The sequence below is a fragment of the Camelina sativa genome, chromosome 12, assembly GCF_000633955.1.
Source record: "Camelina sativa cultivar DH55 chromosome 12, Cs, whole genome shotgun sequence".
NCBI classification, from domain to species: domain Eukaryota; kingdom Viridiplantae; phylum Streptophyta; class Magnoliopsida; order Brassicales; family Brassicaceae; genus Camelina; species Camelina sativa.
Window position 1 is genome coordinate 9,768,137 of NC_025696.1, and position 16,747 is coordinate 9,784,883.

Here is a 16,747-nt window from a genome sequence, read left to right on the forward strand (position 1 = left end):
GTCTTCACTTACATTATCTACATGCTTAAACTCGTCTCCACCTCACGCTCCTGTGACGATTCAACTCCTTTCACCACCGTCTCTGCTCTCTCCACCAACGTTTCCTCCAACGTCTCTTCTTTACCTTCCTCCTCCTCTGTTGCTGCTTCACGGCGGCGTGAAGAAGAAGAAACAGGGGTTGATGAGCCTACGGATCTTAACCACGTCGTGTTTGGGATCGCTGCGTCATCTAAGCTATGGAAACAGAGGAAAGAGTATATCAAGATCTGGTATAAACCGAAACACATGCGTGGCTACGTTTGGTTAGATAAAGAGGTGAAGAAGAGTGTTAATGATGATGACGATGATGATAACGAAGACTAAGACGATAAGCTTCTTCCTCCGGTGAAAATCTCCGCCGGGACTGCTTCGTTTCCTTACACGAACAAACAAGGGCAACGCTCGGCGTTACGGATTTCGAGGATTGTGTCTGAAATGCTTCGTTTAGGTCCGAAGAATGTGAGGTGGTTTGTGATGGGTGATGATGATACGGTGTTTGTCACTGATAATCTGATAAGAGTGTTGAGGAAGTATGACCATGAGCAGATGTATTACATTGGGAGCTTGTCGGAATCTCATTTACAGAACATTTTTTTCTCGTATGGTATGGCTTATGGTGGAGGTGGTTTTGCTATTAGCTATCCATTGGCTAAAGCTTTGAGTAAGATGCAAGATCGGTGTATACAGAGGTATCCTGCTTTGTATGGTTCTGATGATCGCATGCAAGCTTGTATGGCTGAACTTGGTGTTCCCCTCACTAAAGAACTTGGCTTTCATCAGGTAACAACTCGGATTGTTGTTGGTTTTGTTACCAATTGGTCAAAATGGGTAGTAATTGCTGATGTTTTAAGGATGGAATTATAGATTCTTGAGGAGTTAATGATGTTGGTATTGATGATGTTGAGTCTAGAACTTAAATTTGATAGCTTTGATTGGTTTGTTTAAGCAATTTTGATGATTGAGTGGCAACATTGGAAAAGGAATCCATCTAACACAACAAAGTTTAAGACTTTTAGAGTTTTGTTTCTAGTTTTAGGAGGAATGGGTTTAGTAGTACCAAACTTTCAAAGTTTGAAGATTTTAGAATAAGCTTTCAACGTTTTAATGTTTGATAATTACAGTTTTGTTTCTTTGTTCTATTTTATTTTGTTTGGATGCTAATATTGGCAAAAAAATTTCCGTGGTTTGGTACCGACAAATCGGCGCGTGAGTAGTTCAATGTCCGTCCAATTCACTTAAGCTTTAAATTGCTAATTGTAATGAATGGGACCCGCGTTTCTGTTTTTACACTTAATGACCTGTTCCTCATATTACACCTACGCGTACCTCTTGATGCGTGTAATCCACGATCCGTTTTAAGTTTTAACATCTGAAACTTATTTTGTGTTTTCAGTATGACGTATACGGGAACCTCTTCGGCCTCCTCGCTGCACATCCAGTGACGCCGTTCGTCTCAATGCACCATCTCGACGTGGTGGAACCGATTTTCCCGAACATGACTCGTGTCAATGCTCTAAAGAAGCTAACGGAACCTATGAAGCTCGACTCGGCCGGGCTTCTACAGCAGTCGATATGTTATGATAAGCACAAGAGCTGGACTGTCTCGGTATCGTGGGGATACGCTGTTCAAATCTTCCGTGGAATATTCTCTCCACGGGAAATGGAAATGCCTTCTAGAACTTTCTTGAATTGGTACAAACGGGCGGATTACACTGCTTACGCATTCAACACAAGGCCGGTTAGTCGTAACCCGTGCCAGAAACCGTTTGTGTTTTACATGTCGGGAACTAAATTCGACAAGCAGCTGAACACGACCGTTAGCGTATACAAAATACACCGTGTTTCCCATCCGTCTTGCCGGTGGAAGATGACTAACCCAGCTGAGATAAGCACCATCGTCGTCTACAAGAAACCAGACCCTCATCTATGGGAGAGGGTAAGCAACATGTTTAATATCATATTTAGAATATGATTAAATCGTTAGTAAATGTTTATGAAGTAATGATTCTTGTGTTTTGTTTTGTACAGTCACCTAGGAGGAACTGTTGCAGAGTGTTACAAACAAAGAGGAATAATACTTTATGGATCAATGTTGGTGTATGTAGAGCAGGTGAAGTTACTGAACTTAAGTAATTTTTTTTTAAATATAGTTTTTGTATTAATTTTGTTTTATTTTTGAAAGGGAAGAAAAATTAGAGTTTATTAGCCCTCGTAATTTCTTGCCACCTTATTAAAAATTTATTCTTTGAGATCCAGTCCCCCCATTCGTCCAAGTTCTTCTCGCAGTATTTGATAGTTCATACAATATTTTCTCAAATAATATACAATTCACAACCACAAAGTTACTTATACTTCTTTTATGAGTATTGCGGACATGTGTTGTTTATTCCAGAATATACGGTTTGTAGAAAATTGTATAGTACTCAACGTTCGAAAAAGAGATAATTCAAAAGGAAAGGAAAAATTCATCGGATCTCTCAGTCCGAGAGGGACGTTTCAGAAAACAACAAGAACAACGTGTGAGGTCAAAATCTCATACAAACAACGACCTCAAAACAATCAGCGAACGTTCAACGCGTGACCCCGTAACCAGAAAGTGAACATATATATTAACGACGTGAAAGTGAATCAAGAAAGATGGAAATTTAAATTCCAAGTCGGTATAGAAACCAGGCAAAGAGTGATTTACTTTGGGTAAGCGGGAGGAGGATAAGCCCCTGGAGGGTATTGAGAATAACCTGGTGGAGCTGGGTGTTGAGGATAGCCAGAAGGTGGATAACCTTGTGGAGGGTGTTGAGGATAACCTTGTTGTGGAGGGTGTTGAGGATAACCAGAAGGTGGATAACCTTGCTGTGGAGGGTAACCGACTGTGGGTGGGATGGCTTGATCAAACCGTGACATTTGCTGAGGCGGAGGCACTGCCATTGGCTGTGGGCCGAACTTACCGTCTCTCTTGTCCATTTCCATCTTGTGTTGTGTCTGCAGAAGCATTATAGACGTTATAAGATNAACGCGTGACCCCGTAACCAGAAAGTGAACATATATATTAACGACGTGAAAGTGAATCAAGAAAGATGGAAATTTAAATTCCAAGTCGGTATAGAAACCAGGCAAAGAGTGATTTACTTTGGGTAAGCGGGAGGAGGATAAGCCCCTGGAGGGTATTGAGAATAACCTGGTGGAGCTGGGTGTTGAGGATAGCCAGAAGGTGGATAACCTTGTGGAGGGTGTTGAGGATAACCTTGTTGTGGAGGGTGTTGAGGATAACCAGAAGGTGGATAACCTTGCTGTGGAGGGTAACCGACTGTGGGTGGGATGGCTTGATCAAACCGTGACATTTGCTGAGGCGGAGGCACTGCCATTGGCTGTGGGCCGAACTTACCGTCTCTCTTGTCCATTTCCATCTTGTGTTGTGTCTGCAGAAGCATCATAGACGTTATAAGATACTATTCAGGAGTCTCTAAAAGCAGGACTTATAAGTAGGGAGAGATCAGAATGGTTGATATCATCACTCTTACCTGCATACATGCGCAAACTCTGCAGACAAGCAATATACAATAAGTCAGGAATATAAGGTTACAATCGGGTTTTGATCAAATATACTTATAAGAATGAAACTATGGATTGGGGGGGATTCTTACGTGCAGTACACCATGTCTGCTAAACAAGAGAGCAACTGTGAAGCTTCAGAAAGCTCATCAATACCGACTATACAAGCAACTATGGAGAATATGCAAGCAACTTGGCTGAGGCAAACCATGAAACCCTACAAAGCCAAAAAGACAGCATATATTACAACACGTGATTCATAGTCTTGTTTGTTTCAATTCTACATTGCTTGTGATTGTCAGTAACCAGCATGGTCTGAGCAATGAGGATACTTACAATGATGCAGTTGTCACATTGTGTCGTCTGAATTTGGAACTCATCTTGCAGAAGAAAACGAGTGGAGGCCACAGAGGTTCCAAAGCAGCAGAAGACCTGCGATTGTTCTGCTATTTAGAAGACCGGAAATGTGCTAACAGTTCATGATGTTGCCTCACAACAAGTCATAACTAGGCATGACTGAGATTGTAATGCATATGTTTTACAGGAAGCTTTCAGATGCTGAAATTGAAATCTCTAGCCTAACTAGGTCTATAGAAAAGACTTCATTTAAAGCTAAGCTAGTGGTTTAAAGAAGATCTGTACCTCAGTGGCAAGACAAAATTGAGGACATTTGGTTTCTCCACAGCGACCACTACAAGGCATGTAACCAGCGCAGCAAATGTACCTGCGAGACACCAAAAAGAAGATATTCTAAAACTAAGCAAATCAAACTAGAATTGATCTCTCTGAAGGTTATTGAATGTGTGAAATACCTTGACATGTCATTGTAAAGAGCACGCTTGCGAAGCAAATATGATGCACAAGGGGCACTGCAAGAAGAATAAAAACAATGCATATCCATGTGCATGAAACATATCAAACCCCAAAACCATACAAAATCATACAATGTCAAAGTCATGTTACACATTCTCTACTAGTACCAATCTCAAAGATGAGCACAAATACATAAACCAAGCCGATCTAACAACCTAATTCGAAGTCAATCTTGGTCAATTCCAAATACAGAGAGAGTAAGCTAAGAAAATAAAATTCAGATCAATCGAAGCTTACCACCACAATGCGAAGCAGCAATCTGCGAACAACAACACAGAAATGGCTCGGATCAACACCCAAGAAAAACTAATCAAACGCAAAAAAATGTTAAAGAGAGAGAGAGAGAGAGGGAGTGAGAAATTACAGGGAGTATCGTTCTGGATACTGTGGGAGAGATCGGTATGCCAAACGTTACGGAAGTTCTTACGGAGCTCCATCTTCTCCATATCGTACTTCGGCGCCATTTTCTCACGGATCTGATTATTCCGATGACGACGTGAGGTCAAGCCAGAGAGAGAGAGAGAGAAAGAGAAGCGATAAGGATCCTCCAGAGACTTGCTAAAAAGTCTTTTGAGAATCTGATCAAATCACATCTAAAACTTTTTTTTCTCTCACAAACGTGTTTCTAACTTCATCCCTCTCAAACCCGTCAGTCTTCTCCCAGGGTGGCGACTGGCGTTGACTAGAGAAGTTATGAGGCAATTTGAAGAAATATTATAACTATTAGGGTCAAACTGTAATTAATGTTTTATTTTGAAATGGTCTATTACTTTTGTTAATTACAAAAACTACCCAGAGCTGGGCTAAAATTACCAAAAGGTCGTTTGTTTTAGCAATTTCGCGTCTTCGTCTCTCTCTGTGTCGGAGGAGAAGTGTGGAGGTGGTTGAAGAAGAAGAAGGGAGAAATGAGCGGCCACGATTCTAAATACTTCTCGACTACGAAGAAGGGAGAGATCCCTGAGCTCAAGGAAGAGCTTAATTCTCAGTACAAGGTTCCTCCTTCTTCTCTATCGTCTAATTTCATATTTTCGATTTGTGATCTGTGATCCGCCAATTTTTGTGATTTCCGTAACTCTTTACTCTGGTAGATCTGTATGATTCTCGATTCGAATTGATCGGTATATATTGTTGAGGTGGGAGATATGGTTTTTTGTTTTAATTGGCAAAGATTGATGATGGTTGTACATTATAGTTATGTGCTGAATAGCTAGTGCGTATATGTGTGCAATCTCTTAGACACTTTTCGGGCGTTGGATCTTATAAGTTTTGAATCTGGATCAATGCATTGGTTGGACGATCAGTGATTATCAAATTAAAATTTCATCTTCCTTCTTTCAATGTAAATGTCTCTAGAAATGTAGGATTACAGTAATCTTCAAGTATGAAATATTCGGTATAATGTCTAGCACAAGTTTACAGTTTTTTTTAATAAGATGCTAATGGTACTGATTCAAGATGATGGCATGCGTTTCTCTTATTTTGCTTCAGTTTTCTAACCTCACTTTTCTTTATTATGTTTCTTTAGGATAAGAGGAAAGATGCTGTTAAGAAGGTTATTGCGGCGATGACTGTTGGAAAGGATGTTTCATCACTTTTCACTGATGTTGTCAATTGCATGCAAACGGAGAATCTAGAGTTGAAGAAGCTTGTTTACTTGTATCTGATTAACTATGCAAAAAGCCAGCCGGATCTTGCTATCCTCGCAGTAAATACTTTTGTAAAGGTAACACTTGAGCTACTTTTGTCATATAGCCTACCCAAAACAAAAATACCTAATATAAGAAAGAAACTCATCATTATCAAACTTTCGCATTGTATTTGGCAGGATTCGCAAGACCCAAATCCATTGATCCGGGCTTTGGCTGTGCGAACAATGGGATGTATTCGTGTTGATAAGATCACAGAATATTTGTGTGATCCTCTTCAGAAATGCCTAAAGGTTGAGTTTTTTTTTTAAGCTACCTTGTCCCTCCACTTGTAGCAAAACATTTGTCCCTCAAGAACTTTTTTTTATCTTGACTGAAGACATATTTCTGTATTTCCTGGCCTTTCGCAATTTTCATTTTTCAGGATGATGATCCATATGTCCGCAAGACAGCAGCTATTTGTGTTGCTAAACTGTTTGACATAAATGCTGAATTAGTTGAGGATAGGGGGTTCCTTGAAGCCTTAAAGGATTTAATATCAGACAATAATCCAATGGTTGTAGCTAATGCTGTAGCAGCCCTTGCAGAGATACAAGAGAATAGTACTAGTCCCGTATTTGAAATCAATAGTACCACCCTCACAAAGCTCCTTACAGCTTTGAATGAATGTACTGAGTAAGTGGTTCCTAATTTCCGTATCCTACTTTCACTCAGATTGTGTCTGATTGACTAATTTTATTCAGATCATCTGTTTTTGGAGAACGTACACGCTGGCCTAAATATTGACAATAGGATAGTCTGTTGAGTTGCGGGCTTGCTTCTTGTGTTATAGCATCAGTTTATTTATGCATTTTACTGTGTATTAAACCTAATATTGTGGCAGTTTAGGATGTCTTTGTTGTTACTGAAGTTGAGGGTTTTCTGTGTGGATAATGGAGTCATGGTTTTGAACTTTGGGGAACGGGACCCATGAAACGACTATTTTTCCTTGCTTGCTTGCTCGATACATATTTATACTTTTCAAATTTAATAATACTGCAGATGGGGTCAAGTTTTTATATTAGATGCTTTGTCGAGGTATAAAGCAACTGATCCTCGTGAAGCTGAAAATATTGTTGAGCGAGTCACTCCAAGGTTGCAACATGCTAACTGTGCTGTTGTGCTTTCAGCTGTTAAGGTGACACTTTAAAAAAATATATCTCACTGGAATGTCATCTGTTAGCAAAGTTGTTTGTGAAGTGTCAGCTATATTTCCCTTAGTTTTCTAATGGTATCCTCGTCTTTTCATTTTCTCCCGAGCTTTCTAGATGATCCTTCAGCAGATGGAGCTTATAACTAGTACAGATGTGATTCGAAATCTTTGCAAGAAGATGGCTCCTCCCCTAGTTACATTGCTTTCTGCAGAACCTGAGATACAGTATGTCGCTCTTCGTAACATTAACCTTATTGTCCAAAAGAGACCCACTATTCTTGCCCATGAAATCAAGGTAGCTTTATCCTGTCTTGTAGACAGACTCTCGGAATAAGCAATAAGCAATAAATATATTCTTATATTTATTGATAATGCTATCATGTTTTTTTTTCTAGGTATTCTTCTGCAAGTATAATGATCCGATTTATGTCAAGATGGAGAAGTTAGAGATTATGATAAAACTTGCATCTGACAGAAACATAGACCAGGTAATCTTTACTACACTTTTCTCACTGCAGTTTACTCAAATTATTTTGTTTTGGTGCAAATCATGATGGTTTCTGGACCGTGCCAGGTTCTTCTGGAGTTCAAAGAATATGCCACGGAAGTAGATGTTGATTTTGTTCGGAAGGCTGTTCGTGCAATAGGCCGATGTGCCATCAAACTAGAAAGAGCAGCTGAACGGTGCATCAGTGTTTTACTTGAGCTGATCAAGATCAAAGTAAACTATGTTGTTCAGGAGGCCATTATAGTCATCAAAGATATCTTTAGAAGATATCCAAACACGTAAGTTTGATATATGTTAATTTTCTTGGTTGTGGCTTCTGAAAGTGCTGATATTCCTTCAATCTCGGCTATGTTATTCAAAATAACGTACAGGTATGAGTCCATAATTGCAACACTCTGTGAGAGTCTTGATACATTGGATGAACCAGAAGCTAAGGTAATAAAATTTGTCGTTTGCATAGTGTAAAGTAGCTGTAAGCTTCCCATCCGAAATAAATCTTAAATCAGTGAATTTGTACCCTTGCATTTGCTGGCATCTTGAAAGGCATCTATGATTTGGATCATTGGTGAATATGCTGAAAGAATCGACAATGCGGATGAACTTCTTGAAAGCTTCTTGGAGAATTTCCCTGAGGAACCAGCACAGGTCCAGCTGCAGCTTCTTACAGCTACAGTCAAACTGTTTCTGAAGAAGCCAACTGATGGCCCACAACATATGATTCAGGTTCTGCCATGACCATTATGAAAAACCCTTTTGCGCTTCTAATCGATAAAAAGTGCATGTGTATGATGACAGGCCTGACTTTTGCCATGTTTTCAATTTTTCAGGTTGTCTTGAATAATGCTACTGTTGAGACAGATAATCCTGATCTCAGGGATCGTGCATACATCTACTGGCGTCTTCTATCTACTGATCCCGAGGTATGTTTTCTTGATATGTTATACGACATTACTACTTAACTAGTTCAAGCACATTGGACAATGAACAACAATCATCAGTGTACTTCTTTTGACTAGGCGGCCAAAGATGTTGTTTTAGCTGAAAAGCCTGTGATTACTGACGACTCAAACCAACTTGACCCGTCACTCCTGGATGAGCTGCTTACAAATATTGCCACCTTGTCCTCTGTGTATCACAAGCCGCCAGAGGCTTTTGTAACCCGCTTGAAAACCACAGTTCAGAAAACAGAAGATGAGGACTATATAGAAGGGAGCGAAACAGGATATCCTGAGACATCTGGTAATCCGGTTGATGGTGCGGCTTCCCCTCCAGCCACGACAGGCTATGTCCCTAAGCCAGCAGTTGCCCCTGCTCCTGTGCCTGATCTGCTAGGTGACCTAATGGGGTCAGATGATGCTGCAATTGTCCCTGTAGATGAACCCACAGCTCCGTCAGGGTGAGTTTGGCTTAAATGGTGAACAAAATATATTGCATTGAAAGTCTTTTTAGGCCGCATTTTGTTTGTGCGATGGACTGGTTTTCTTCAATCATACATATTTGGATTAGCTTTTAACAATTTAAACTTGTTGGATCATTTGATTGCAGTCGTCCATTGCCTGTTGTCCTGCCAGCTTCAAAAGGTCAAGGCTTGCAGATCAGCGCTCAATTAACCCGACAAGATGGTCAAGTATTCTACAGTATGCTCCTTGAGAACAACTCGCAGTCACTTCTTGATGGCTTCATGATTCAGTTCAACAAAAACTCATTCGGGCTTGCAGGTGTTGGAGTTCTTCAGGTACTACTAGTTGAATATGATATACATCCACGCCTATTATCCTGGATTCCTGAAACTGATGTCTAGGTTTTCTACTATTATAGGTTCCGCCTCTGCAACCAGGAGCATCTGCCAGGACAATGTTGACAATGGCATTGTCCCAGAACATTTCTGCTGGGCCAACCAGTTCGGTTTTGCAAGTTGCCGTCAAAAACAACCAGCAGCCTGTCTGGTACTTCGAGGATAAGATTGTACTTCACGCTCTTTTCTCAGAAGATGGTAGGATGGAACGCGGAACCTTCCTCGAGGTAAATGACAATAATATATGATAAAGAGTTCAATAACAATGCCACAACATGCTACATTGAGTAAAAGTTGAAAAGGTCTTATGGTATTAACTATTAAGATTGTTAAGTAATTAGTCACAGGTTTGATGTTTGTGCCTTAAGAAGCCTGGGAGAGTTAGGGTGCTCTAGAACTTAACATAGGATATGATTTTATTGATTTAAGATTCTAGATTCATTAATAGTTGAAGGAAGATATTGATCCATTTCTGATCATACCAATATGTCATAGCCTTAAACACCAGTTCTTCTGAGTTATAAAACATTTGTTCTTTTTGATTAGACATGGAGATCGTTACCGGATTCAAACGAGGTGCAGAAGGAATTCCCTGGGATAACCATCACAGGCGTAGAGTCAACACTTGACATGCTCGCCGCATCAAATATGTTCTTTATAGCGAAGCGTAAGAACGGAAACCAAGACGTGCTGTATCTTTCAGCCAAAGTCCCTAGAGGCATACCGCTCTTGATCGAACTAACGGCCATGGTGGGTCATACTGGTTTGAAATGTGCGGTCAAGACTCCAACACCCGAGATCGCTCCTCTCTTCTTTGAAGCCGTCGACATTCTCTTCAAGTCTTGAGATTTTGATTTTACACTGTCAAAAAGGTAACCAATATGATTCCCCTTTTCTTCTTTTAGTGTATGTAGTAAAGTGATGCTTGTTACTCACTTCTTTGTTTCTAATTTTTTTGTATTGGAGAACCCCACTCGTTTCTCGAAAGAGCTTTGATTTGTGTTGTTGCGTATATGTCCAAAAAGGATGATTAAATAGTGTGATGATGACATAGTTATTATTATCAGAAAAATGCTATTCAGTGTTTTAGTGACCGACATGAAATCAAAAAGGGTCGCTCGTAGTCGTAGTGGAGCGAAGAGATTCGTACACGTAAACTAATACTATACATATTAGTATTTGAAAAAATTTGGTATTTTCTTAGCAACAGATAATAAGTAGATGGATAAAGGGCCCGTAGTGCGACGTAGCAACCAACCATGATTCTCTCTAACATTCGGTTACAAAATCGCTTAAATGAAACTATTCTTGTAATTACAATTACTGATTGATTATTAAATAAACTTCAAAATCAAAACAAATTGAAAATTTTAAACTTGAGAGTAGTAACGTAACGTGAGATTGAAGAAATGCCACCGAATATATGTTGATTCAGGAGCCATCACAATACTAAGCAAGCTTTAGTAACGTATTAATAATTATGTAACTCTAATAGCTGTTTTTTCATACTTTACTATTATTGTTTTTAGTTTTTATAAGATAATAGAGACTTGAAAATTGAAATACTACACAAAGTTATCAAAAGATATGTCACTAAATAAATTAATTAGTCTTTGGCCCCACCAAGATTCTTATAGTATTAGTTTATCTCCAGATAATATTTTAATAAATCATATCCAATATTTTTTACTAAATATTTACAAAAGTTTTTTTCCTGGTTTACTAATAACATAATTTTGCTAATTTAATTCTCATAAAAGAATAAATATGAATCATAACTTTAAGATTTAAGATTATCCCTTATACAATCATTTAATTTAAAATTTGCTTAAATAGCTATAAAGTACCTATATATGCTTATTATTACAAACATCCCATAAAATAATAACCATTGGTGGTCAAATCATACAATCCTTATAGATTAAAAGGAGGAAATATTTAAAAAAATATCTGGGGAGTTTCCTTGTACGATATGGTTTGTGATTTATGAATTTAAAAAAAAAAGTTTGATTAACAAACCAAAAAATAACAATTAAAGTAATTGTGATCCCCTTGATTTTATCTCTCTCTCTCTCTGATAAAGTCGCTTCTTTCGTCGCAGCTTAGTCTTCGCCATCAGAAAATTCTCACATATATTTTTTCTTAATTCAACACCAAAACCTCAAGAGCTTCCAAAGATCATAGCTTATTTTCTCTGTTTTGGGTAATTTATTCATCTTTTCCCCTTTTCATCTTCTTCCTTTTCTCTCCGTTACAAAAGTCACTTTATTTTTTTTGTTTCGTATGATCACAAACTCTGTTCGTTTGCTTCTTCTCTTCTCTTCTGTTTTGGTTTGTTATGTTTGGTCTTTCTGAGGAAATAGCTTCTTCTTTTATTATTTTGTTCTGTTTCAAACCCACTTGTTTAGTTTCTTGATTCTTCTGTCTTCTATTTTTAAATCACTCTGTTTCCTGTTCTTTGTCTACTAGGGTTTGGATTGTATTTTTTTGGTAACTGTAGTATCTCTGTTTTGGTAAACCTAGTTTGGGGTTTAATATACTGTTGTGCTGAATCAAGCTATTTGATTCTTTTTATAAATAAGCTCCATGGTGTTCTTAGGATCATATAGTCTTTTTAGGGGTTTGAGTGTATTTGAAGTTGCATATTTGTGGTGTTTGAGTTTGGTTTTTCCAGTAACAAATTATGATCACAAAGCTGGAGTTTTATAAAATTTTGTCAATTTCAGGTGTCTTGAGCTGCCATACACTCACTGATCTTTCGAACTGTCTCGAAATCTTTATAATACTAAAGATCAATGGGTTGTTGTTGTTGTCTACCGAGTATACCTGAAGTAAAGCTTCTTCTTTTTCTTCTTTATTGTTAAAGAACACAAATGAAAGGTTTTGTGTTTTCTTATGTTTTTGATTGTTGTCTGCAGAACTCTAGAACTATAGATGAGCATGTTCCCTTATCTCTTGCGCCGCCTTCCTCTCTCTCTAATACATACACTTCACCGCTTTCGCCGCCTATTCCTCTAGCCTTCTCGAATAGAAATCTTCAAACTACTCCACAGAAATTACCAATAGTTCAGAGCAATTCGAGCGGAGGAGGTGCCCCTGGAATCACACAGGTTGCTCCAGAGAAGCAAACATGGCCTGTTGATGACCATAAAACTGATCTTGATCTAAAGAAAAAGGATCGAGAAACAATCGATGAATGTCCAATTTGCTTAGAAGGTATATTTGTTTTATCATTCAAAGTTACATACTAAAAATTTAGCTTTTGGTAAATATCTTAGTTCATTTGTTTTTGTTTTGTTTGCAGAATATGATATTGAAAACCCGAAGTTGCTCACTAAATGTGGCCATGATTTCCATCTCGCATGCATTCTTGATTGGATGGAAAGAAGCGAGGCGTGTCCTGTTTGCGACAAGGTTTGTATCCGCCTTTTTCACATACAGTTTCGACTTCCCTAATCACTAAAGAGTCTTGTGTTTTTTTTTGTATTATTTCCACAGGAATTGGTACTCCCTGAATCATAATCAGAGAGAACAAACACAAGAAGTGCGAAAAATGGTACAAAATATTTGATTAAACTTGCATCATTAGGAGTTAGCTAGCCTGGTGGTATAATGAACATTCATTGTTACGTTTGCAACATTATTCTCAAGCTTTGTGTTCTTTCTATTGCTTTTTTTTCTTCTTAATGTAGAAATTATATTTTGATTGTTTGATATTCTTTGAAGAACTCTATATTCACGAGTTGTTTCCTCAACCTGAATTACTTCAAGGAAAAAGTTAAAAGTGCAGTTTTAGAAGAGCCTGTTAAAGTTCAGAGATTTTACTGTGTAAAAAAAAAAAAGGACTCTCTGACAAATTTCTTACATAACAGCTTTTTTATTACTAGATTCCTCTGTATAAATCTAACTCTTATGGCTAAAAATAATGATAATAAAAAAGAACCAAGAAACTCTCTAACCTTTTTTTAACTTTTACAACAAGAAAGTCCTAAATTCTATTACGGTGAAGTGTTATGAATCTGATGAACATTGGATAAAAGCCTCGTTAACTTACTTAACGTCTCTCGAGCAGACACAGTCCCAGGATGATCCTCTCCTGAGATTGAAGTCCTTATGAAGATAGCTTTTCTTATCAAATCATCGGCAAAACCGAATTGCCCGCCTCGTAACATCAGCTTAGACCGAGTCTCTAGCACGGTGGCTCGAGCCAGAGCTAGTTCTTCCCATAGAATAGGGTTTAGCTGTGCGCTTGTCTGAACTGGTCTCCAGCAAAGTGACTTGTCTAGCCACTTCTCCACAGGCGTCACTAGCGTTTGGTCAGCTGCTTCAAGAGCGTTTGTGCAGACCCTGAGTAGCTCCACAGCTGCGCTGCACCGTGAAAACGTTATGAACGTTCTGATCGCTAGAGGCAAGATTACTTGCTTCACAAGAATCAGCAGCTCTGTTATCTTTAGCTGAATAGTCGGAGCTTCGTTGCTGAAACCAAACAGCAAGAAACATACCGCCCAGATCTGCTCTGCTGTTTCAACCGTCGAGCCGCGGCTTATCACTGCCTGAACCATTGCTGGCGCATTCTCGTTGACCAGTACTCGATTTCTTGCATAGAGTTTCACTAGCTCGTGGATTTGTATAAACCCTAGCTTGATGCTGCTGGTTCGAGCAATGTTGAATCTAAGTAGCATAGAAGCAGCTTCAGTTCCTGATCTCTTAGAGTTCGAAGACTTAAAACCGCAGCTTATAGCTCGTCTTAGTCTTCTCCATAGTCGCTTAGGACCTCTGTGCTTCTCAGGGAGCTTATAAGCAGCCAAAGCTAATAAAGAAGCTGGAACGGGTGCTGGAGCTAACCACCCACTAGCAACAACCATTCTTGTAGCCAAACTTCTCGGTCCATCCGCGTGGTCAAAGATCGAAAAACACACTTCAAACAGCTGCAACAGAAACCCGTTTCTTCTCAACAAACTCCCATCCCTACCACTACAGATCATCTCTCTCAAAGGCATTCTATTTATAGTATCCAAAAGCCGGCTAGGGTTTATAGGAAGCTCAGACAATATAGCTCCCACAACAGCTAATCCCAACGTTAACCTCCCAAGTTTCTCTTCAATCGTTCTCAATGCATCCATTTCCGTAACAGGATAGTCTTTCACATTCCCCTGCATTAACGACATAGCTTCAGCACCAGAAAGGTAAGACAGTTTCAACGGCTCCATATTCATAACTTGAGAGAGTCTCGTAGATATCAAGATATGAGTCCCGCCTCCAAACCGAGGGAGAAGATCCATCACCATCTTCGAGTCCCACCAGTCTTTTTCACTCTCCAAGTTATCAATCACAACCAAGAATGGTATATTCCTCATCAGCTCTTTTCTAATCTTGGAAACAGCAGCATCTTCTTGCTCCTCGAAACTCTTCATCCGCGTTTTATCCGAACCATTCTCTATCCCAACATCAACTTCCAAATACTGATAAAGATTTAGATAGTTCTGTCTTATGTAACGGCTCTCACCTCCTATCCAAAGAACCATCTTATACCTCTGGTGATGTCTATAAGCAAATTCAAGAAGCAGCTCAGTTTTGCCAATCCCTGACTCGCCCGAGACACAAGCAACACCTTTCCCGTAAACAACCTTCATCGACCGTTTCCTCCTCGTGCTCCTGCCAACTTTAACTTGATTCCTTAAAGGCAACTCAGTACTTTGCATCTCAATCTCTTTCTCAGACTCTTTCCACACAACTTTCTCTTTCCCTTTCTTCCTTCGTTCTTCCGCTGAACCGCTTTTGTTCCACCCTAACGTCACATTCTTCTTCCTCCTACTCGGCCTTGCCTTAAGCTCAAAGTAATCCCTTTCAGAATCTCCAGCAACGTCTCCAAACAAAACAAACTCTAACTCTGATAACTCCTTCTTCCTCCCAACAAAACTCTCGTTCCTCGGATACGGGAACTCCTCTTTCTCCGCTTTATCTCGCCATTTCGTTAACCTCTCCACTATACTCCTCCTCCCTAACCGCATNTGAGTTTGGTTTTTCCAGTAACAAATTATGATCACAAAGCTGGAGTTTTATAAAATTTTGTCAATTTCAGGTGTCTTGAGCTGCCATACACTCACTGATCTTTCGAACTGTCTCGAAATCTTTATAATACTAAAGATCAATGGGTTGTTGTTGTTGTCTACCGAGTATACCTGAAGTAAAGCTTCTTCTTTTTCTTCTTTATTGTTAAAGAACACAAATGAAAGGTTTTGTGTTTTCTTATGTTTTTGATTGTTGTCTGCAGAACTCTAGAACTATAGATGAGCATGTTCCCTTATCTCTTGCGCCGCCTTCCTCTCTCTCTAATACATACACTTCACCGCTTTCGCCGCCTATTCCTCTAGCCTTCTCGAATAGAAATCTTCAAACTACTCCACAGAAATTACCAATAGTTCAGAGCAATTCGAGCGGAGGAGGTGCCCCTGGAATCACACAGGTTGCTCCAGAGAAGCAAACATGGCCTGTTGATGACCATAAAACTGATCTTGATCTAAAGAAAAAGGATCGAGAAACAATCGATGAATGTCCAATTTGCTTAGAAGGTATATTTGTTTTATCATTCAAAGTTACATACTAAAAATTTAGCTTTTGGTAAATATCTTAGTTCATTTGTTTTTGTTTTGTTTGCAGAATATGATATTGAAAACCCGAAGTTGCTCACTAAATGTGGCCATGATTTCCATCTCGCATGCATTCTTGATTGGATGGAAAGAAGCGAGGCGTGTCCTGTTTGCGACAAGGTTTGTATCCGCCTTTTTCACATACAGTTTCGACTTCCCTAATCACTAAAGAGTCTTGTGTTTTTTTTTGTATTATTTCCACAGGAATTGGTACTCCCTGAATCATAATCAGAGAGAACAAACACAAGAAGTGCGAAAAATGGTACAAAATATTTGATTAAACTTGCATCATTAGGAGTTAGCTAGCCTGGTGGTATAATGAACATTCATTGTTACGTTTGCAACATTATTCTCAAGCTTTGTGTTCTTTCTATTGCTTTTTTTTCTTCTTAATGTAGAAATTATATTTTGATTGTTTGATATTCTTTGAAGAACTCTATATTCACGAGTTGTTTCCTCAACCTGAATTACTTCAAGGAAAAAGTTAAAAGTGCA

The 16,747-nt window shown here is 38.9% G+C and overlaps 5 protein-coding genes and 1 pseudogene across 7 annotated transcripts; 4 read left to right on the forward strand and 2 right to left on the reverse strand.

Annotated features, from left to right (window-relative positions):
• LOC104731128 lies at positions 13 to 2,290 on the forward strand (annotated as a pseudogene).
• Positions 2,482 to 5,134, reverse strand: LOC104731129. Of its 2 annotated transcripts, XM_010450401.2 has the most exons (9): positions 4,826 to 5,101; positions 4,699 to 4,720; positions 4,401 to 4,457; positions 4,231 to 4,312; positions 3,925 to 4,020; positions 3,681 to 3,805; positions 3,558 to 3,576; positions 3,308 to 3,455; positions 2,482 to 2,843 (listed from the first exon to the last, which is right to left on the reverse strand). In XM_010450401.2, the coding sequence occupies exons 1-9, from the start codon at positions 4,923 to 4,925 to the stop codon at positions 2,725 to 2,727; spliced, it is 768 nt and encodes a 255-aa protein (XP_010448703.1). In that variant the 5' UTR covers positions 4,926 to 5,101; the 3' UTR covers positions 2,482 to 2,724. The 2 variants fall into 2 exon arrangements, with proteins under 2 accessions (XP_010448703.1, XP_010448702.1); XM_010450400.2 differs by lacking the exon at positions 2,482 to 2,843 and having other exon boundaries at positions 3,050 to 3,455; positions 4,826 to 5,134.
• LOC104731130 (beta-adaptin-like protein C) lies at positions 5,385 to 10,614 on the forward strand (the record flags this gene model as incomplete). Its single annotated transcript, XM_010450402.2, is given in 15 exon segments — positions 5,385 to 5,453; positions 5,987 to 6,184; positions 6,287 to 6,400; positions 6,532 to 6,782; positions 7,149 to 7,284; positions 7,415 to 7,594; positions 7,695 to 7,787; positions 7,874 to 8,085; positions 8,179 to 8,242; positions 8,351 to 8,530; positions 8,635 to 8,727; positions 8,824 to 9,203; positions 9,353 to 9,542; positions 9,626 to 9,829; positions 10,149 to 10,614. Coding segments are annotated over 15 exon segments (2,664 nt in total), but the record flags the coding sequence as incomplete, so codon positions are not given.
• On the forward strand, positions 11,625 to 13,391 carry LOC104731131 (E3 ubiquitin-protein ligase RNF126-like). 2 transcript variants are annotated; one of them, XM_010450403.2, is made up of 5 exons: positions 11,625 to 11,805; positions 12,329 to 12,433; positions 12,521 to 12,818; positions 12,907 to 13,016; positions 13,101 to 13,391. In XM_010450403.2, exons 2-5 carry the CDS (start codon positions 12,398 to 12,400, stop codon positions 13,122 to 13,124), a joined length of 468 nt encoding a protein of 155 aa, XP_010448705.1. In that variant the 5' UTR covers positions 11,625 to 11,805; positions 12,329 to 12,397; the 3' UTR covers positions 13,125 to 13,391. The 2 variants fall into 2 exon arrangements, with proteins under 2 accessions (XP_010448705.1, XP_019089638.1); XM_019234093.1 differs by lacking the exon at positions 11,625 to 11,805 and having other exon boundaries at positions 11,948 to 12,433.
• On the reverse strand, positions 13,393 to 15,613 carry LOC104731133. Its single transcript, XM_010450404.1, has one exon. It carries the CDS (start codon positions 15,611 to 15,613, stop codon positions 13,601 to 13,603), a length of 2,013 nt encoding a protein of 670 aa, XP_010448706.1. The 3' UTR covers positions 13,393 to 13,600.
• Positions 15,624 to 16,747, forward strand: LOC104731134 (E3 ubiquitin-protein ligase RNF126-like). Its single transcript, XM_010450405.2, has 4 exons — positions 15,624 to 15,789; positions 15,877 to 16,174; positions 16,263 to 16,372; positions 16,457 to 16,747. Exons 1-4 carry the CDS (start codon positions 15,754 to 15,756, stop codon positions 16,478 to 16,480), a joined length of 468 nt encoding a protein of 155 aa, XP_010448707.1. The 5' UTR covers positions 15,624 to 15,753; the 3' UTR covers positions 16,481 to 16,747.